This window comes from Phocoena sinus, chromosome 16 (genome assembly GCF_008692025.1).
Source record: "Phocoena sinus isolate mPhoSin1 chromosome 16, mPhoSin1.pri, whole genome shotgun sequence".
NCBI classification, from domain to species: domain Eukaryota; kingdom Metazoa; phylum Chordata; class Mammalia; order Artiodactyla; family Phocoenidae; genus Phocoena; species Phocoena sinus.
Genome location: NC_045778.1, coordinates 53,870,220 through 53,892,795, shown reverse-complemented (window position 1 = coordinate 53,892,795; position 22,576 = coordinate 53,870,220). Strand labels below are relative to the sequence as shown.

At 40.9% G+C, this 22,576-nt stretch overlaps 2 protein-coding genes across 3 annotated transcripts in view; both read left to right on the top strand.

The window, feature by feature from the left end:
• The window catches only part of TM9SF3 (transmembrane 9 superfamily member 3), a 76,957-nt gene extending 61,893 nt beyond the window's left edge, over positions 1–15,064 (top strand). For both annotated transcript variants that reach the window (XM_032608295.1, XM_032608294.1), the window contains one exon: positions 10,898–15,064. In XM_032608295.1, coding sequence (XP_032464186.1) covers positions 10,898–10,965 — 68 coding nt within the window. In that variant the 3' untranslated portion in view covers positions 10,966–15,064. The remainder of the gene's footprint in view (positions 1–10,897) is intronic.
• Positions 15,065–19,541: 4,477 nt separating this feature from the next.
• Positions 19,542–22,576, top strand: part of TLL2 (tolloid like 2) — a 128,613-nt gene continuing 125,578 nt past the window's right edge. The window contains exon 1 of the mRNA XM_032608470.1: positions 19,542–19,928. Within this exon, the coding sequence (XP_032464361.1) occupies positions 19,739–19,928 (190 nt within the window). The 5' untranslated portion in view covers positions 19,542–19,738. The remainder of the gene's footprint in view (positions 19,929–22,576) is intronic.

The window sequence follows — 22,576 nt, the reverse complement described above, 5'->3', positions numbered from 1 at the left end:
ATTCTCATTTGCAAAACAGTAGTAATACCTACCTTGCAGGGTTGTGATGAGGAGTCAGTGATTGACTGTGGGTAAACATCAGGTGGATGGCAGATGCTCGGTGAGTGCCGGCTGCTGCTGTTACGGGGTTGAGGAGGGCCAAGCGTCTTGGGCTGTCCTTCTCTTCTGGGGTTGTGTCTTTGTTTCTGTAGATTCTTTGGGTTTCTACACCATGTGTTTTCACCTCAGAGCAATTTCATGACACTGAGTCCTGGCAGAGGTATCTTAAGGGAAAATGTACAAGCAGCTCACTTTTTTTCTGGTTCAGGTTTTTACCCAATAAATGAAGCTAGTTACCTCATAGGAATGATGTAAGGCTTAATGAATAATCACTCTGGAGACGTTTCCAGATAGTGTATAATTCAGAACTACCCCACACACACACTTTTTTTTTTTTTTTTGGTAATTCTGCCTTTAGCTATAGGATGGGCAATAGAATAAGGAAAACAGAATTATCTTGTTAAAACCTGGGTCCTGGTATGACATTTGTGGACCTCTTTAGGGTACCAAGGTTGCTTTCTTCTTTCATCAGAGGAATCTGTTCTGCAGAATGGTAGTTGCCAGAGATGAAGGTGGTCAAAAGGTCCAAACTTCCAATTATAAGATGAATAACTTCTGGGGATGTAATGTACAGTAAGGTGATTACATTTAAGAATATTGTGTTTTACATTTGTAAGCTGTTAAGAGAGTGGTCTTAAAAGTTCTTATCACAAGAAAAAAACCTTTGAAACTATGTAAGGTAATGGATGTTAACTAAATTTATTGAGTGATCATTTTGCAATACATACATATATCAAATCATTATGATGTCCACCTTAAACTAATATAATATTACATGATAATTAAAAAAAAGAATCTATACTCAGCCATAAAAAAGAGTGAAATAATGCCTTTTGCAGCAACATGGATGGACCTAGAGATTATCATACAAGGTGAAGTAAGTCAGACAGAGAAAGAAAAATATCATATAATATCACTTACATGTGGAATCTAAAAAATGATACAAATGAACTTATTTACAAAACAGAAACAGACTCACAGATTTAGAAAACAAACTTACGGTTACCAAAGGGGAAAGAGATGGAGGGGAGGGATAAATTAGGAGGTTGGGATTAACATATACACACTACTAGATATAAAATAATCAACAAGGACCCACTGTATATAGCACAGGGAACTCTACTCAATACTCTGTAATAACCTTTATGGGAAAAGAACCTGCAAAAGAATAGATATATGTATAACTAAATCACTTTGCTGTACTACTGAAACTAGCACAACATTGTAAATCAACTATACTCCAATATAAAATAAAAGTTAAAAAAAAAAGAATCTGTTCGTATATACCATGTATGTGACCACTGTGTACACACATATACAAATGACACTGACTGTAAAGTAGTAAAACTAATTTCACCAGCTATAAGGGAAGACAGTTCTCTATATTATAGTTACACATTTTATTTATAGCCGCTGTGATAACCTTTCCTTGTGATAATTAGTTAACCAAATTTGAGAGAAAGTTGAATAGGAACTGAAAGCTAAGTCTGGATTTGTGTTATATGGGAACATCTTGTGTATCCCTTGGCAATCAAAAGTTTCGTTTAGTATTATTGGCCATCCTTCCTTCAGAATATTGTTCCCTGAACTCCTCGCTATTTAATGAGATCTTTCATTTTTCTTAAATTTTCTAATTTAATTTTATTTTTTTATACAGCAGATTCTTATTAGTCATCAATTTTATACACATCAGTGTATACATGTCAATATCAATAGCCCAATTCAGCACACTACCATCCCCACCCACCCCGCGCCTTTCCCCCCTTGGTGTCCATACGTTTTTTCTCTACATCTGTGTCTCAACTTTTGCCCTACAAACTGGTTCATCTGTCCCATTTTTCTAGATTCCACCTATGTGCATTAATATATGATATAAGTTTTTCTCTTTCTGACTTACTTCACTCTGTATGACAGTCTCTAGATCCATCCACATCTCCACAAATGACTCAGTTTGGTTCCTTTTTATGGCTGAGTAATACTCCATTGTATATATGTACCACAACCTCTTTATCTATGCGTCTGTCGATGGGCATTTAGGTTGCTTCCATGACCTGGCTATTGTAAATAGTGCTGCAATGAACATTGAGGTGCATGTGACTTTTTGAATTATGGTTTTCTCTGGGTGTATGCCCAGTAGTGGGATTGCTGGATCATATGGTAATTCTATTTTTAGTTTTTTAAGGAACCTCCATACTGTTCTCCATAGTGGCTGTATCAATTTATATTCCCACCACCATTGCAAGAGGGTTCCCTTTTCTCCACACCCTCTCCAGCATTTGTTATTTGTAGATTTTCTGATGAAGCCCATTCTGAGCAGTGTGAGGTGATACCTCATTGTAGTTTTGATTTACATTTCTGTAATAATTAGTGATGTTGAGCAGCTTTTCATGTGCTTCTTGGCCATCTGTATGCCTTCTTTGGAGAAATGTCTATTTCGGTCTTCTGCCCATTTTTGGATTGGGTTGTTGGTTTCCTTAATATTGAGCTAATTGAGCTGTCTATATATATTTTGGAGATTAATCCTTTGTCCGTTGACTCGTTTGCAAATATTTTCTCCCATTCTGAGGGTTCTCTTTTCGTCTTGTTTATGGTTTCCTTTGCTGTACAAAAGCTTTTAAATTTCTTTAGGTCCCATTTGTTTAGTTTTTGTTTTTATTTCCATTACTCTAGGAGGTGAATCAAAAAAGATCTTGCTCTGATTTATGTCAAAGAGTGTTCTTCCTATGTTTTCCTCTAAGAGTTTTATAATGTCCGGTCTTACATTTAGGTCTCGAATCCATTTTGAGTTTATTTTTGTGTATGGTGTTAGGGAGTGTTCTAATTTCATTCTTTTACATGTAGCTGTCCAGTTTTCCCAGCACCACTTATTGAAGAGACTGTCTTTTCTCCATTTATATCCTTGCCTCCTTTATCATAGATTAGTTTACCAGAGGTGCGTGGGTTTATCTCTGGGCTTTCTCCCTTGTTCCATTGATCTGTGTTTCTGTTTTTGTGCCAGTGCCATATTGTCTTGATTGCTGTAGCTTTGTAGTATAGTCTGAAGCAGGGAGTCTGATTCCTCCAGCTCTGTTTTTTTCCCCTCAAGACTGCTTTGGCTATTCAGGGTCTTTTGTGTCTCCATACAAATTTCAAGAATTTTTGTTCTAGTTCCGTAAAAAATACCATTGATAATTTGATAGGGATTGCATTGAATCTGTAGATTGCTTTAGGTAGTATAGTCATTTTCACAGTATTGTTTCTTCCAATCCAAGAACATGGTAAGTATGTCTCTCCATCTGTTGGTATCATCTTTAATTTCTTTCATCAGTGTCTTCTAGTTTTCTGCATACAGGTCTTTTGTCTCCCTATGTAGGTTTATTCCTAGGTATTTTATTCTTTTTGTTGCAATGGTAAATGGGAGTGTTTCCTTAATTTCTATTTCACATTTTTCATCACTAGTGTATAGGAATGCAAGAGATTTCTGTGCATTAATTTTGTATCCTGCAACTTTACCAGATTCATTGATTAGCTCTAGTAGTTTTCTGGTAGCATTTTTAGGATTCTCTATGTATAGTATCATGTCATCTGCAGACAGTGACAGTTTTACTTCTTCTTTTCCAATTTGTATTCCTTTTATTTCTTTTTCTTCTCTGATTGCCATGGCTAGGACTTCCAAAACTGTGTTGAATAATAGTGGTGAGAGTGGACTTCCTTGTCTTGTTCCTGATCTTAGAGGAAATGGTTTCAGTTTTTCACCATTGAGAATGATGTTTGCTGTGGGTTTGTTGTATATGGCCTTTATTATGTTGCGGTAGGTTGCCTCTCTGCCCACTTTCTGGAGAGTTTTTATCATAAATGGGTGTTGAATTTTGTCAAAAGCTTTTTCTGCATCTATTGAGATGATCATATGGTTTTTATTCTTCAATTTGTTAATATGGTGTATTACATTGACTGATTTGCATATATTGAAGAATCCTTGCATCCCTGGGATAAATCCCACTTGATCATTGGTGTATAATCCTTTTAATTTGTGGCTGGATTCTGTTTGCTAGTATTTTGTTGAGGATTTTTGCATCTATATTCATCAGTGATATTGGTCTGTAATTTTCTTTTTTTGTAGTATCTTTGTCTGGTTTTGGTATCAGGGTGATGGTGGCCTCATTAGAATGAGTTTGGGAGTGTTCCTTCCTCTACAATTTTTTGGAAGAGTTCGAGAAGGATGGGTGTTAGCTGTTCTCTAAATGTTTGATAGAATTCACCTGTGAAGCCATCTGGTCCTGGACTTTTGTTTGTTGGAAGATTTTTAATCACAGTCTCAATTTCATTACTTGTGATTGGTCTGTTCATATTTTCTATTTCTTCCTGGTTCAGTCTTGGAAGGTTATACCCCTCTAAGAATTTGTCCATTTCTTCCAGGTTGTCCATTTTATTGGCATAGAGTTTGTTGTAGTAGTCTCTTAGGATGCTTTGTATTTCTGCAGTGTCGTAACTTCTTTTTTATTTCTAATTTTACTGATTTGAGTCCTCTCCCTCTTTTTCTTGATGAGTCTGGCTAATGGTTTATCAATTTTGTTTATCTTCTCAAAGAACCAGCCTTCAGTTTTATTGATCTTTGCTATTGTTTTCTTTTTTTCTATTTCATTTATTTCTGCTCTGATCTTTATGATTTCTTTCGTTCTGCTAACTTTGGGTTTTGTTTGTTCTTCTTTCTCTGGTTCCTTTAGGTGTAAGGTTAGATTGTTTATTTGAGATTTTTCTTGTTTCTTGAGGTAGGCTTGTATAGCTATCAACTTCCCTCTTAGAACTGCTTTTGCTGCATCCCATAGGTTTTGGATCATCGTGTTTTCATTGTCATTTGTCTCTAGGTATTTTTTGATTTCCTCTTTGATTTCTTCAGTGATCTCTTGGTTATTTAGTAACGTATTGTTTAGCCTCCATGTGTTTGTGTTTTTCACGTTTTTTTCCCTGTAATTCATTTCTAATCTCATAGAGTTGTGGTCAGAAAAGATGCTTGATATGATTTCAATTTTCTTAAATTTACCGAGGCTTGATTTGTGATCCAAGATGTGATCTGTCCTGGAGAGTGTTCTGTGCGCACTTGAGAAGAAAGTGTAATCTGCTGTTTTTGGATGGAATGTCCTATAAATATCAATTAAATCTATCTGGTCTGTTGTGTCATTTAAAGCTTCTGTTTCCTTATTTATTTTCACTTTGGATGATCTGTCCATTGGTGTAAGTGAGGTGTTAAAGTCCCCCAGTATTATTGTGTTAATGTTGATTTCCTCTTTTAGAGCTGTTAGCAGTTGCCGTATGTATTGAGGTGCTCCTATGTTGGGTGCATATATATTTATAATTGTTATATCTTCTTCTTGGATTGATCCCTTGATCATTATGTAGTGTCCTTCCTTGTCTCTTGTAACACTCTTTATTTTAAAGTCTATTTTATCTCATAAGAATATTGCTACTCCAGCCTTTTTTCATTTCCTTTTGCATGGAATATCTTTTTCCATCCCCTCACTTTCAGTCTGTATGTGTCCCTAGGTCTGAAGTGGGTCTCTTGTAGACAGCATATATATGGGTCTTGTTTATTGGTTTTTTTTTGTGGTACGCGGGCCTCTTACTGTTGTGGCCTCTTCTGCTGTGGAGCGCAGGCTCCGGACGCGCAGGCTCATCAGCCATGGCTCACGGGCCCAGCCGCTCCGTGGCATGTGGGATCTTCCCGAACCGGGGCACGAACCCGCGTTCCCTGCATCAGCAGGGAGACTCTCAACCACTGCGCCACCAGGGAAGCCCTGGGTCTTGTTTTTGTATCCATTCAGCAAGCCTGTGTCTTTTGGTTGGAGCATTTAACCCATTCACGTTTAAGGTAATTATCAATATGTATGTTCCTGTGACCATTTTCTTAATTGTTTTGGGTTTGTTTTTTGTAGTTCCTTTTCTTCTCTTGTGTTTCCCACTTAGAGAAGTTCCTTTAGCATTTGTTATAGAGCTGGTTTGGTGGTACTGAATTCTCTTAGCTTTTGCTTGTCTGTAAAACTTTTGATTTCTCCAGCAAATCTGAATGAGATCCTGCCTGGTAGAGTCATCTTGGTTGTAGGTTCTTCCCTTTCATCACTTTAAGTATATCATGCCACTCCCTTCTGGCTTGTAGAGTTTCTGCTGAGAAATCAGCTGTTAACCTTATGGGAGTTCCCTTGTATGTTATTTGTCATTTTTCCCTTGTTGCTTTCAGGAATTTTTCTTTGTCTTTAATTTTTGTCAGTTTGATTACTGTGTGTCTTGGCATGTTTCTCCTTGGGTTTATCCTGTATGGGACTCTGCACTTCCTGGACTTGAGTGGCTATTTTCTTTGCCATGTTAGGGAATTTTCAACTATAGTCTCTTCATATATTTTCTCTGGTCCTTTGTCTCTCTCTTCTCCTTCTGGGACCCCTATAATGCGAATGTTGTGTTTAATGTTGTCCCAGAGGTCTCTTAGGCTGTCTTCATTTCTTTTCATCCTTTTTTCTTTATTCTGTTCCACGGCAGTGAATCCCACAATTCTGTGTTCCAGGTCACTTACCCATTCTTCTGCCTCAGTTATTCTGCTCTTGATTCCTTCTAGTGTAGTTTTCGTTTCAGTTATTGTATTGTTCATCTCTGTTTGTTTGTTCTTTAATTCTTCTAGGTCTTTGTTAACATTTCTTGCATCTTCTCGATCTTTGCCTCCATTCTTTTTCCGAGGTCCTAGATCATCTTCACTATCATTATTCGGAATTCTTTTTCTGGAAGGTTGCCTGTCTCTACTTCATTTAGTTGTTTTTCTGGGGTTTTATCTTGTTCCTTCATCTGGTACATAGGCCTCTGCCTTTTCATCTTGTCTGTCTTTCTGTGAATGTGGTTTTTGTTCCACAGGCTGCAGGATTGTAGTTCTTCTTGCTTCTGCTGTCTGCCTTCTGGTGGATGAGGGTATCTTAGAGGTTTGTGTAAGTTTCCTGTTGGGAGGGACTGGTGGTGGGTAGAGCTGACTGTTGCTCTGGTGGGCAGAGCTCAGTAAAACTTTAATCTGCTTGACTGTTGATGGGTGGGGCTGGGTTCCCTCCCTGTTGGTTGTTTGGCCTGAGGCAGCCCAGCACTGGAGCCTACCTGGGCTCTTTGGTGGGGCTAATGACAGACTCTGGGAGGGCTCACGCCAAGGAGCACTTCCCAGAACTTCTGCTGCCAGTGTCCTTTTCCCCACGGTGAGCCACAGCCACCCCCTGCCTCTGCAGGAGACCCTCCAACACTAGCAAGTAGGTCTTGTTCAGTCTCCCCTGGGGTCACTGCTCCTACCCCTGGGTCCCAGTGCACACAGTACTTTGTGTGTGCCCTCCAAGAGTGGAGTCTCTGTTTCCCCCAGTCCTGTTGGAAGTCCTGCTGTCAAATCCCACTAGGCTTCGCAGTCTGATTCTCTAGGAATTCCTCCTCCCGTTGCCGGACCCCCAGGTTGGGAAGCCTGACGTGGGGCTCAGAACCTTCACTCCAGTGGGTGGACTTCTGTGGTATAAGTGTCCTCCAGTCTGTGAGTCACCCACGCAGCAGTTATGGGATTTGATTTTACTGTGATTGTGCCCCTCGTACTGTCTCATTGTGGCTTCTCCTTTGTCTTTGGATGTGGGGTATCTTTTTTGGTGAGTTCCAGTGTCTTCCTGTTGATGATTGTCCAGCAGCTAGTTGTGATTCTGGTGTTCTCACAAGAGGGAGTGAGAGCATGTCCTTCTACTCTGCCATCTTGGTTCCTCCTCTGAAATCTTTCTTGATTATCACCAGCAATCAATGAGCTGTGGAGTCATGGGATTATGCAGAAGGTTACTTTTTTCTTGAATCTTTCTATAATATGATATAAGGAAGACCTGGAGAGGTCTTGACATTTACAAAGAAAATGGAATTAAGTTAGCTAAAGTTTTTGAACGCATTTCCTGTTGAAATTTCATCTTACTGCCTAACAGTCTTGGCACATTTACAGTTCCCTGCTGTTCTGGCAATGTCCCAACATTTATTCTTTAAAGGGTTTGTATGCCTTCAGTGTTAATTGGTGTTTTGGGGGGAAGGGGAAACATTTCACAGTGGAAATGATTAAAATGTCGTAATACAAAAGTTATACATACGCATCAGGTTATGTTGCTAAAAATGCTTTTTCAGTCAGTAATTGAAAGAATAATATTTTTTTAATGTAGGAAAAATAAATAAGGTGGGAAATAATTAGATATTGTTGTAGACTTTATATTTTGAGCATAGCATTTTAGTTTTAAGGAAATTAAGTTTTAAAGTGTATTATTCCCAAGACATTTACTTTTCTAGAGTGCATATTCAATATCTTCCTTTTATAAAGCCATATTTTTATAAGCTTATTCTTGAGATACTCATAAGATTAGGAAAAATGATACTCTAGGTTGACACTCTTTTGCTTTTAAGCGTACCTCTGCTCAAAATGGAACAAGGTTTTGTAAGTCTGGAAAACTGGATTTGGTTATTGGACTAGTGTTGTATTATGCCAGTTAAATTTTTGATTCTACTTAAAATTTTATAGATATTTTTATAAGAATTCAGGTTTATTTTTATAAAATTGAATGGTATTTTCTCTTACCTTGTAAGGACTTGTATATAATTATTTCAAAGTGAATTATCACTATTTTCAAGTGTAGTATAATTATTTCATATTAAAAAATAAATGTCTATTCATTGCAAAAATAGGTTTGCTTTGTTTGGGTGGGTTTTTAAAAATATTTTCAATATTTAATAATGGGGAATTTTCAAATATATACAAAAAGAGGAACAGTAATATATATGTAGTGAGTCGCCATGTACCAACACATCAGTAATTATCAACTGGTAGCCAATCTTGTCTTATTTATAGTCCCACCTTACCACGCTTTTTTTCTGACATGAATCTTGGACCTCATGTTATTTCAGCTGTAAATATTTCAGTGTGTGTGTGTGTATGTGTGTGTGTATAAAATGTGCAATGTTTATATACTACAATTATTATATAACTATAATATGGAAGAATGCAGTTATATAATATATAAAATTATTTCAGTATATATTCAATATATAAGTATAATTTATTAATATGCTCAAATATTCACTTAGTGTTCAAATTTGCCCCACATCCTCATTTCTCTTTTAATACAGTTTGTTTGCATCAAGATCCAGTTTGCTCTCTTTTCCCTTGCAATTATTTAAGAAACTTGGGTTTGGGTTGGTTTGTTTTAATTCCTGTAGAGTTTTTCACACTCTGGATTTTGCTGATTATATCCCTAAGGTGTTATTTAATGCTTCTCTATGTACTTCTTCCCCCCCATATTTTCTGTAAAGTGGTAGTTACAGCTATAGACTTAATCATACTCAAGAATATTAATACTTGTCCAAGCATACTTAGCAGGTGGTTTGTGAACTTTCATAAGGAGGCCCTTAATGTCTGGTTGTCTCTGTGAGGTTAGCAGCCATTGATAATTATTGCCTAGCTCAAATAAGTCGTTAGTGGTTATAATATTCTCGTTCTGTTGTTCCTTTTATATTTATTAGCTAGGATACTTCTCTAAGGAGAAACTTCCTTTTATCAGCCATTTGGTTCCTTTGAGGTGCAGTTTACATACGTAAAGGCAGAAGAGACTTATTTTTTCCTTGCATACACCAGTTGGGCAAATAAAAGTCAGTTCAAAGGTGGACAATTAGGTGTATGTGTATGTATTGTTAACTCACGGAAGATATACTTTTAGACTTTGAATAATGGGCTTAGATGGTAAATTCCTAAATCCAGTGGAGAATCTTCTCTATGATATGAATGACCAACTGTCTTGTCTTAAAGATCCCTTACTACTTGCTCTAAAGAACTATACAGTTCATTCATTCATTCAACCAATATTTATTGAGTATCTTATCATGTGCCAAGTACTTTTTTAGGCCCAGGAGACAGAAACTTAATTAACAAAACAGACAAAAACACCCGTGTTCTCTGGTGTTTTGGGTCCCATTTGAAGCTAATTATTCAAAAACTTGTGATCTACTTACCTGTCTCTCTTATGCATGCCCTCAAATGCCTGCCTTTCTACCAATCACATAGCCTCTACAATTTAAACATAAAAAAAGAAGCCTCAGGGCTTCCCTGGTGGCGCAGTGGTTGAGAGTCCGCCTGCCGATTCAGGGGACACAGGTTCGTGCCCCGATCCGGGAAGATCCCACATGCCGCAGAGCGGCTGGGCCTGTGAGCCATGGCCACTGGGCCTGCGTTTCCGGAGCCTGTGCTCCGCAACAGGAGAGGCCACAACAGTGAGAGGCCCGCGTACTGCAAGAAAAAAAAAAAGAAGCCTCCTCTCTAGAGCTTCAAATGGCACTTGGTCGTGGTTCTCAGTCCTTCCCTGAGAGAATCCCCAGTCACTTCTTACTGAATTATCCGTAAGGTATCATATGGTTTGGGGAACATGTTAATATTGTTTTAATGACCTAGAATAATCTATGCTTAAATTTAAAAAAAACATGTTTTTTTCATTTAACAAATTTTTGTCATTCTGAAATTATTCTTTATAAGAGATTATTTGAATTCATATAGTTCATAATTTCATGTATTAATTGATATTTAATTATAAAAACATTACATCAGGTCAAACTTGGTGTATTACAGTAACAGGTGATTTGCAGAACAAATGATACTATTTTAATAAGTTCAGAGAGAATACTAACGAAAGATGTTATCTTGTAAAAATAATACCTTTACAGAGCAGAGAGCATTTAGTGTTTGTAAATGATGGATACTGCTGTGTATGTATTTGTTTCAAAACATCTTATTTTATCTTTACAGGAGCAATTGGTTACATGGGAACAAGTGCCTTTGTCCGAAAAATCTATACTAATGTGAAAATTGACTAAAGACCCAAGAAAACCTGGAACTTCGGATCAATTTCTCTTTCACAGGGGTGGAACTTGCACAGCAAAAAAAGCGCAAGAAGAGATTTGGGCTTTAACACTGGGTACTTTGTGGGTCTCTCTTTCGTGGATGGCTTAAAGTAACATCTATTTCCATTGATCCTAGGTTCTTAACTGACTGCTTTCTCCAACTGTTCACAGCAAATGCTTGGATTTTATGCAGTAGGCATTACTACAGTACATGGCTAATCTTCCCAAAAACTAGCTCATTAAAGATGAAATAGACCAGCTCTCTTCAGTGAAGAGGACAAATAGTTTATTTAAAGCATTTGTTCCAATAAAATAAATAGAGGGAAACTTGGATGCTAGAATTATATGAATAGAAATCTTCCTGGCACTAGTGTTTCTATGTTATTGAAAAATGATGTTCCAGAAAGATTAATTTTTTCTCTTATTTTTACTGCCATCGTCAACTTATTGTGGGACATTTTTATATATTGAACCTGGGTTCTTTTTTGACCTGCCTTTTTTTTTTTTCCAATTCAACTGCATCCTTTTTTTTTTTTTTACAGAGAGAATTTAAAAATATTAAATCCTGCGTGTAATATATCTGCTGTCATCTTAGTTGGACCAACTTCCCATTTATTTATCCTAAAACTATCCAATTACATCTTAATTCCATCCAAAGAAGATACAGTCTGAAGATAGAGGTGTACTCTCTACAATGCGATTTACTGTACAGTTAGAAAGCAAAGTATTAAATGGAGGAGATATTTGTTTTTATTAAACATTTTGTGATTTAGATAAACTACATTTTAACTGAATGTCTAAAGTGATTATCTGCCCCCTCCCCCCAAGTTAGTCTTACATCTTTTTGGGGTTTGAATGAAGGTTTTACATAAGAAATTATTAAAAACAAGGGGGGTGGGTAATAAATGTATATAACATTAAATAATGTAACGTAGGTGTAGATTCCCAAATGCATTTGGATGTACAGATTGACTACGGAGTACTTTTTTCTGATATGATTGGTGTAGAAATGTGTGAATTTGGGTGGCTTTTTACATCTTGCCTACCACTGCATGAAACATTGGGGTTTCTTCAAAATGTGTGTGTTCATACTTCTTTTGGGAGGGGGGATTGTTTGTTTTTTTCCTGAGACTCCTACAGGAGCTAAATTTGTAATTTAGAAACATTTAATTTTGTTAATCCTGTCTGGGGCACTTAAGTAACATCTAAAGCGTTACTGCTTTAGAATGTTAAAATAAAACTTCCTGACCAAATTGTTTTGTGAAAATACATGTGTTTGCAATTTGAAGATGTCTTTTTCAAAAGGCAATTACTGAATGCAAATTTTTTACTATACTATAAACCGTGCTTTTCTAATACAGGGGACAATTACTTTAAAATCCCCAAACTTGCGTACATCTAGATTATCCAGTACAGTCACAAAGTGAATGAGAAGCCCTTTGAATGAAATTGTGGCACAAAATCTGTTCAGGTTGGTGTACCATGTAAAGTGGGGTTGGGTAAAAGTGGTTAGCTTACTAGGGGATGAGCAAATAAAGGTTATAGTTTTCTAAGAGAAGTAATTTTAATTTTGAATACATCTTTCTGGAACGATCCATAATGTGAAGTTTTCCTAGAACCATTGAGTTTCTAGTTTAATAGTTTGCTATGCAAATGACCACCTAAAACAATACTGTATATTGGTATTTTTAGAAAGACTCAAAACAGCTGTAATTTAAACCTTAATGTGAAACTCATGCCATTCAGAGTTACGTAAGGTGTTTTCATTACAAAATATGTTTCTATAAATTAAGAGACTGCATCCTATAATGTAGCATGTAAGGACTATAAAGGGTGAAAAATTTGATTTCTTACTACTTAAGTATGGCTGACATGAACAAACAGAAATTTGATCAAAAGCTGTAGGTAAATCCTCTTCTTCAAACCAAAATATTAAGTGTAATCTACTGGTTCCTCCATTTTCTCTTTCTTCTCACACCTTCCTTTAAGATCTTAAAAGGAACTAAAAGTCAGTACTTAATGGTTTATATTATGTAAATTTTAAACTACATGTAAAGTACTTATAAGAACATAGAGTCTGATAGATTGTAAATTGGGTGGCAAGCTTTTGTCTTAATAAAATGAAATTTGTTTCTCATGAATCTTGCAAGTAAGGTGTAGGGGTTTTAAAGAATGAGTGGTTTAGCTGCTTTCAGGTACACCAATTCTTTTACTAAATTGATCTGTATTTAAAGTCCTTTGGAATCTTCACTGAAAAATAATTTTCTAATTTCCACATACATTAAGAGCTCCATTAAAATGAGTATAAGTCACCTTGAAAAGTCCTTTAAAAAATAGGTTTTGGTTTATGGCTTCCTAGAGGGGCTGGGTGTGTGTGTGTCTCTTGAAGAAGATGTAATCCACAAATAGTTTAGCTCCCTAGCTCTCAGTTGTAGAATGGTAAAATATGTTATTTAAGTTAATTAAAGGGTAGGGCTTTTCCACTCCATAAATGCTAGTTGTCTTTCATTTGTTAACATTTGCTCAACTTATCAGCTGATGCTTTGAACACTCTCAGAAACTGGGGATTTGTATCCGTAAGCACGCTTCTCCTGAAATTTAGGTACATTAGTAAGTGACATTGTTAATACATATATCCTAGTACAAGGGTAGGATAAGGTGGAAGTGTAATGGCTGGAAGGGTAGTACAGCATTCTTTAGTATATCATGTTGGGCTCGTAGATTGTGCTGAGTTTGCCCATAAATTGAGCCCCACGCCCTTAGAATTCATTATATTGTGGTGATTTCTGAACCTAGTGAACGGTATGCTTGAGTGTTTTCCGTTGCGAGTGGATGGCCCTCTTTCTAAAGGCGGCTGCTGCAAATTCCAGTTCTTCCAAAAGCCACTTATTCAGGGTTTATCCACAAATTGTATTCATTTCGATAGAGCTTTTGTTTCCTAAATGTTTATTGATCACCTTATGCCAAACGTCTTGCAAATAAATATTATTTTAAGATATCCTGAATTTTTACAAAGGTAAAAAAGAAAAAAATGTATTAATGTCATTTGTTCAGGAAAAGCTATATACCGAAGGGCTTCTGTATATGAATTCTGGGAAAGAAAAGCCTATTTGTAATCTATACACTGCAGTTCCATCTGGGTTTTAAGTTTAGATTTCAGCGTGTCTTAGTGCTTCATTTTGTTGATTTATTGGAACACGTAATAAATAGGAGTAGTGACATATGAGAACACAAGTATTCATTAATGTTTTATATCTTCATAAAAATTGCATACTTATGAAGCTATATTTTAGCAATCGAGATGTTAAGGAGATCAGAGAAGTGAAAATTTATAAAGATTGTTTGGAAGTGTGTATAGAAATAGACTAGATTTAGAGGTAGGGTAGTTCAGAAAGTTGACATAGCTGCAGAAATTTTATAAAGTTTAAATTCACTATGAGGAATAACTCTTGTTCTCTCCTATGAGCATTTTCTAAAAGCCATCTAATTTGACATTCTCTTTGGAACTGTAGGCAGAATTGTGCAAAGACAAAAGTAAAGTTTTAAGTTTCACTTAAAGTTATAAGTTCTTGTTTCGCTGTATTAGGAGATGGAAATAAACTGTTGTGAAGAATGTTTACCTTGAAGTACTGGTGAACGAGTCTTGCTAATAATTGACTGATAAAGCAGCATTCTGTGTGTTAACTGTAATTCATCAGTTTAGGTCATTTGAAAGTTATAAACATTACAAGTAAGAGCTTAGGCAGGGAGGAAATAACATGGCATTCTATTTGAAGGACGACAGAGTATCTTTGGAGAAGCAGTCCCATTTGGGATTTTCAACTGTGTCAAACATGAATCTATAAATCCCCACAGAGTACAGACAATCGGTGACAGAGTTGAAAGGAAACAGTTAATGCTCAATGATTACTTCCATTTTTGTACCCACCCGTGATTTGTGTAGGCCATATTCCAACTGGCTTTTTAGTAATAGAAATCCAGTGCAGTATAATGTATCACATTTGAAGTTCTAATCTCGTCTGTTAATCTAACTGAAGTTGGATTTTTAAAAAGTAATAAAAAGTCAAATGTTCTTCCCTTGGATGCTTTATTTCTTTCCTTTTTGAAACAGGTGAACCAAGCATAAGGGATAACCTATTATTATTGGCACGCATATGAAGAGATTTCTAATAGCTTTCCACAATTAAATAAAGCAGGGGTCAGCAAACTTTCTGTAAAGAGCCCGATAGGAAATATTTGAGGCTTTGAGAGTCGTACAGTCTCCGTAACAACTGCTCTACCATTGCAGCACTACAGCCATGGGAGAAAGTACATCAACTAATGAGCATGGCTGTGTTCCAATAAAACAACAAAAACAGCCGGTGGGCCATAGTGGGCTGACCCCTGAAACAAAGGATTTAAAATTTGAGATTTGGTTTTTTCCCCAGCTTTATATTTTGAAGGAAAAAAAAAGTACAGAAAATGGAAAGAATGGCACAATGAACAAGGTTTGTCTTTTTAAGAAATGATTTTTATTATCATTCCTTTGACTTTCTTTATATACAAACTCTGACTCCTGCATTCAAACGCCACTACCCCTATGCCTGTCATTCTTCTGATTGGTAATGCATTGCATTTGTCTAGTACTTATTACTGTTTCACAACAGTTCCACATATGTTTTCTCACAACATCCTGTGAAGCTGATAGGGTAGACAGCTACATTTTATAGGGATAGAGCAACTAAAGAGTTTCTTATTTTTAGCCCAGAAGTAATCAAAATTAGGGTCCTATTGTCTTGACTGGTGTAACTGTAAAATGGGGATGTCACCTCTCCAGCCTATGGAGGAGATAATATTGGAAATATTGTTATAGAGATCATATCAGAAATGAGTGTTCTATACCAACAGAAGGATTATTTTTATTGTACTACATCAAAATTAGTGGTTAGTTTCTCCAGGTCTATTTGTACTTTTTTTTCTTCTTCGGTTTTAACTAGTTACTTAAATTATTGTCAACCTCCTTGGTTCTTTTCTCCCCTTGATTTTATTACCAGACTCAGTTGACACATATTATACTTGGCAATTCCTGTTAGCCAAATAGTTATATTGGTGCAAATTTGAGTTACTTTTGATCTCTTCAGTGAACACTTTTTTGTCTGATTGGAAAACTAGGAGTATAAAGGAATCTGCTATACAACTACCTTCTGGATTTCAAAGTGAGAACTTTTATTAAATAGCTAATCTACAGTTTAACATTAGAAAAGGGGGAGGGAATAAGCTTGCATTGGGACACATGGAGTCAACGGTGGTAATGTAGTCTACAAACGTTTTTAGTTATTTTCAAAGTGTTGCATGCTTAAAGTGATAGGAGTTTCAAATTTTAAAAATGGAGGACATGGTTGCAGGGAGAACTTGATGTCAGTCATTTAAACTGGCCAATGTTGCAGTTCTTAGTGGCTCAATCTAAGCCACTAAGATTATGGGACTTAACCTTGGAGGTCACTGAAGGGAAGAGAGGGTCTAGAGAGTAAGACGTGGAAGGCACTTTCCAAGTTGGAGTTGGTCAGACAGGTCCGCTGCAGGCTAGAGACCCAGAAGGGTAGGATAGACATAAATAGGTAAATGTCATAGGTGTGGTAGCTGCAGTAATGGTGGCATGAAGATGCAGGCTGTGTGGTTATGAAGTTGTCCCCGGCAAAGACATGGAGGTGTGAAGCAGCAAGGCCCTGTTAGGATGACTGCAAGGGGTTTAATGCAACAGGAGTGGAGAGACAGAGGTGGCAAGAGCCAAGGCTGGAATCCAGGTGGAAGGACGGCCTGGTGGTGGATGGAGGACCTGATGTGCCACCCTCACGGGCTTGGGTAGAGGTTTCAGAGAGCCACAGAAGGTTTTCAACAGCTGCTAAAAATTGTAACAGTATTAAATATTTTTAAAACTCAAAGTACCTCTCAGTGGTCAGTTAATGTAAACTAAGAAATGAACCAGCAAATGAGAGTGCCCGCTTTACCCTGGAGGTTCTGCTCCCTGCCTTGGAGAAGGTGGTGTATAGTAACCTGGACAGGCACAAGGAGGAGAAAGTGGCCTCTGTGGAGTAGGTAAGGAGGATAAAACTTGGTAGATGTGGAGGCATTTGAGAGCTGCTGCAAGAGAGCTGCATCACTCAGGGCATAGGGGTAGAGCTGGAACGAGTTGAGTGGAGGACAGACATCTGACTAAAATGGGGGGAAGCTTGTAATGACATTCAGGTTTCCACAGGACCATGAGCTGTGGGGGAGGAAACCCACAAATAATTATGAATGTGATAATGGAACTGAGTTGAGTGGCCTTAGATCACAAAGCCTTTTATTCTAAATCTATCTCTAGTTTTTTCGTGGGATTTAAAAGAATACGTTTTAAAAGTTATTTGAATCCCGATTAAAGTTTAAAATACAAAAATGGTGAGTGAAATCAGAAACCATAGAACTGAGAAAAAAACATTAACCATCCCTTTCAATTGTTCCTAACTTCTGTACTATGACTCAAATAGTTCATTGATTTGTTTGATAGCCTTTAAAATAGCATATAAACAGGGCTTCTGACATAAAACTGCCATTTGCTCATCCCAGAGAATGACTGTCTTCAAAATATTTGGGCGAAGAGTGTTGGTAGAAGCCTGGCAGCTACTCATGAGGTGGGGATTAGAGGCAATGAAAGCTCACAACCTCAGTGTTTGCCCAAGAGGTTGCCTGTAATGTCTATTTTCCAGAGGAATTCCCTGCTAATGAGGAGGCCAGTTGGCTGTTTGCCTAGTGCCATCTGGAGACCTGGAAGTGTCACAGAAGGTTGTTAGGCTTTTGAGCTGTTGACTTTGTGGACTTCTCTACTGACAGGTGGTGACCTTCACTGGGTTGAATGCAGAGACCTATGGCGTTGGGTTTGACTCCTAGTGTTCAGGCAGAAATGACGTTCGACCCCTTCCCACACCTATTTAATGGCCACTTGGCCTTCCCTGCCATTTGGTGACATCCATTCCACCCACACACCCACCCCAGATTACTTCCTCCTGTCTGTCAGTTCTTGCCCAATCTGGCTCCATCCTGTATGTGCCCATTTGATGAAGACTTAGCATGAAGCAGGGTCAACTTGCATTTCTGAGGGCCAAGACAAAATATCCAGTAGCCCCCTTCCAGTGGTTAACTTTTAAGTCTACTGGTTTGAAGGACTTGTTACCCTACTTACTAGATGAGAAGACAGATGATCATAATGCAAGAAATTCGGAATCCTGTGTAAAGCCCAGCTTGGGGCTCCCTGTCAGCTCTTTTGTCACTAGTGGCTGTGAAACCATATAGAAATCTAAAAGGAAAGCTCAGTCCACCTTTTCTGCTTGCAGTTTAAGTGAAAAAAGATTCTACTGGGAGTGATGCTGAAAATCTCTACACATTGGTGTGTTTTACTTCAAGACTGGGGCAATTTTGCTTGCATAGAAAGGTCTTTGAAAAGTCTCTCTGTAATAGTACTTTTTATGTCTGTAAATCGAAATGGCTCAGTTCTGACAATTTTTACATTTAAGGTAAAGTTTACATTTAAGGTACAACGTAGGAGGGGGTTTCAAATAGCTCTTGATTATTCTCTTAAATTATTTGGGCATATGTTTTTAATTGGCACAAAATTAACCAGACTAAAGAAATTGGTCGTTTTTATTCATCAAGTTAATGGTGAGTGGCTTATTTAATAAAACATGTCTGTAGTTTAACACAAATAGCACGTACAGCTGTTTGTCAATCTTTTTGCCTATTTGAAGCATCTTACACTGTTTTACTAAAGGATGGGGTCACAAAGAGGGGAAGTCCATCATTTTAAATCATCCTTCCCTAAGCCACTCAAATCACCAGCCACGCGTTAGGCTAGGTCGGCGCTGCAAGCAAGCGCCCTTCACGGCTGGACAAGGGAAGTTTGAGAAAGCTGAGAGGAGCGTAATCCTTTATCTATCTATATCTATCTATCTATCTATCTATCTATCTATCTATCTATCTATCTATCTATCTATTTTCTGCTCCGAAAGCAACCAGAGAGAAGATTCGCTTCATCCTTACAGAGAAACGATTGTCCGAAAAGCACATAGTGATTTGGTATCAGGGATCGCTCGCATCGGGTTCCCGGCCCTGAGCTCAGAGCTCTAACCACTGCTGCCTGCCTTCACCCACGTGTGCATCGGGGAGTTGCAAAGTGAGTTTTCAGAACACAACAAGGCGGGAAGTCCAGCCCTGATCTTCCGGAGCAGCGTTTTGGGGGGCCGGAGGCGCGGTGGCGCCCGGAGAAGGGCTCCCTTGGCTGTGGGGCAGCGCGGCTGGCCCAGGGTCCCTGCCTTCAGCCTGTTCACCTCGCTCCCCTTCCTCCGAAGTTGCGGAGGTGCCGGGAAGAGGAGGGGCCTCGCCTCGGGCGCCCGAGTGATTGGCTGCCCGGGGCCCCTGGCGAGGTCTGTGCGGTCCAGCCCGGGTGGAGAGGGGCGGAGCGGCCACTGCTCCAACCACCGCCGCCACTACCACGGTCGCAGCCGCCTCAGCCTCGGCCGCCGGGCAAGTAACTCCGAGCGGCTGCTGCTGCCTGGGCGCGCCGACGCGGACCGGGACGCCGCGCTCTGCTGGTTCCACACCGGAGCCATGACGGACAGCCGCGCGTAATCGCCTCTCCCGGGTCGCCGCCGAGCCGACCCTGTACACCGTCCCCCGCTAGGGCCCAGATTTCGGTGCTCCCAACTCCCTCGGTCTTCGCAGGCCCCTCGCAATCATGCCCCGGGTGACTGCGCTCGGGGCCCTTGTGCCACTGCTGCTGCCTCTCCTGCTACTGCTGCTGCCGCTGCCCCGCGACGCCTGGGGGCTCGGGGAGCGCTCGGACGCCACCTGGGACTACTCGGTGCTGGAAGGCGAGGAGAGCGCGGAGCAGCAGCTGGAGCATTACCATGACCCGTGCAAAGCCGGTAGGTGCCGCCGCCGCCGCCGCCGGGGATGTCCGGCAGAAGTTTGTCTTTGAAATGCAAATGAGGTGGTGGGCAAGCCAGCTCAGCAGTCTGTGGGGCGGGTCTCCCCTCCCCTCCCCACCCCAACCCCCCACCCCGAGATCCCTCGAGCTCCCCGGGAAAACAATGTCCCAGAGGGGCTGCTTAAATCACACTCCGACTGGAACGTCCCGGCCCCTGGTTTGCGGCGCGCACAGGGTGGCGGCCGCGGGAGCGTTCCCAAAGCGAATGAGGGCGGGTGCCCGAGGCCGAGAGGGCGCCCAAGGACTGGGGCGGGCGCCGGAGTCGCCTGACAGCCAGGTGGTCAACACGGGCCACCGTCGGTCGCGCTGGGCTGGAGCAGAGGAGCGGGAGCCGGGCTGGGCGCGGCGTTCTCAGGCTCACACGGTGTTGCTGGCTCCGATTTCATGGCATTTGTAAGTTTCACGCAAAGTTTCCCAAGATCTTGTGGTTACTCTTGGGAAGAGAGTATAAAAAGCGAAAAGCTTCACAGCAGGCAAAAAGAAAGAGGTAGCCGAGGGGGAATGTGTATGACTCAAGTTGCCGCAAACTTCCCTGTAGCCCCCTCAGTGTGGTCGCGCCTGGGGGTCTCCCTGGGCCGGCGGAGATGGACGCCGTCAGGTGCTCTAATCCCGCTAGGAAGCCGCGCCCCGGGACGCGGGGGTCTTTCTGGCGCACCTCGCGGCCCAGGCACTGCAGCTCCCGCTTCCCACTAACCACCAGCTGGCTTTTGTGTCCCAAGGGGAGCAGCTTCCGAGCCGGAATAGTTGAGGCGTCAGCCCCAGAAGGGCCCAAGTGCATGTTCCAAAGAAAGCCGATGGGTCTGGGACAGTTCCCAGCTGGGACAGAGGGATACTCACGCCCCCGAGAGCGGACGGTCTCAGAAGCCCGCCGAGCGGCTCCTGGCCGGTGGCCAGGGGCCGCGGGTCCTGGTGTTTGTCTCTAGGCAGGGTCCGGCCGCTTCACTCGGCAGGCCGCAGAGATGAGCGGACCAAGGGAAGCTCGCAGCCTCCATCTGCAGAAGGGCAGGGTGCTTTTCTTCTGGTTGATGAGGGAAGTGCAGTGCATGAGCCAGTGTGGCCCCGTTCCCTCACTCCCTGGAAAACTCTAGTAGCCTCAGTCTCCTCATCTGAATTGGGGACAGTAATTGTAGGAGGACTCAGATAACCTATGGAGAAATTCTCTGCAAATGGAATAATTGTGATGACACTGTAATTATTTGTGTTGTTACTGCAGCGAGTGTGGTCTAGGCTGGGGGTTGGGCAGGTCAGAACTGGGTGAAGTCTGGGGGAGACCAGGTTACTGGGAGGTCAGAGGACCTAGGAGAGTGTGAGACTTGAGAATCTTGTGAAGGTTGAGGATTATACCAGGTTTGAGGGTCCTGGGCTTATGCTGCAGGAAGATTCCTCCAGTATAGCCATCTATTACTGTACCTTGTGGGGCTTCTGAGTTAGGAAGGAGGGCAGAGTTGATTCCTGGCTAATTTGAGAGAGTATCAGCAGGTAGTATGCCCTGACTAAGGTATCTCAGTTCCTCATGGGACCTCCGTCCTGACCAGGTTGAAGAGTCTCTGGAGCACTGAACCGTGCCCTTGCCTGAAATGAGGGGCACTGGGGCTGCATAACTGGGATGAGGGCGAAGTGATCAGCCATCACCTGCACCTGTCAGGTCCTGGACTTTACTGGATGTGAACTGGGCCTGGGCTGGGGCAGCAATCAGTGTGTTCGGGAATGTATCGAGCACCTCTGGGATGCTGGGTGCTGATCTAGGGCCTGAGAATCCCGGTGAAAGAGGCATAGGTCCGTCTGTGAGGGCTCTCCAGCTCCTGGTCTCAGCCTTGTGGAATAACACTAAAGCAGGTTTGCCTGTTGGGGCCTCATTTTTCTCCAATAATTTTGGAGAAAATGCTAGATAACCAGGGCATGCGTGTTCTGTGACTCTTCACAGACTGGACAGGATGGGCAGCAGGGCCGGAAAGTAGCTGTATGGTTTCAGCCAGCTCCATTCATCCTCCGCAGCCGTCCTCCATATTCCCAACCCCTTGGCCTCTCCTTCATCCATGCTGATGCTAAGAGTGACCAGAAGAGGGCGATGGCAAGGGAGACCTAGGGGAAATGTCACGTCAGTCTACTCATGCTTCTGGAAATTACCTGAGCAAGGGAACTGCCTTCTGGAAGGACAATAAGCAGTTCACCAAGGACTGGAGACTCAGTGTAAGAAAGTGCCTCTCGGCTTGCGGGGAACACTGTCTTTGCTGGTTCCATATTCAAACCAAACCTTAAGGGGCAGCCTTTCCTCCTATCCCAGTCACATGCTGACTCCCTGACTCCTCTAGCCAGAAGTCCTCTGCCTAGGGCCTGCCTCAGGGCTTTGAACCTAAAACACCTCCCACCTGCCCCTTCTTGTGCTGGGGCGGGGGCGGGGTGTGTCTCCATTCTGCTGTGGATGCAGAGTACAGACAGAGAGTCTGGAGTCTGTTCCTGGCCTCTCAGGAGCTGTGTTCCCTGGCAAGCCCCTCCTCTCCAGCCCTTAATTCCTCATCCATAGAGTGAAACTGTTGGACTAGTTAGGGTGGCAAACTGACAGGTCCAGGGAGCTGGCTCCCTTAG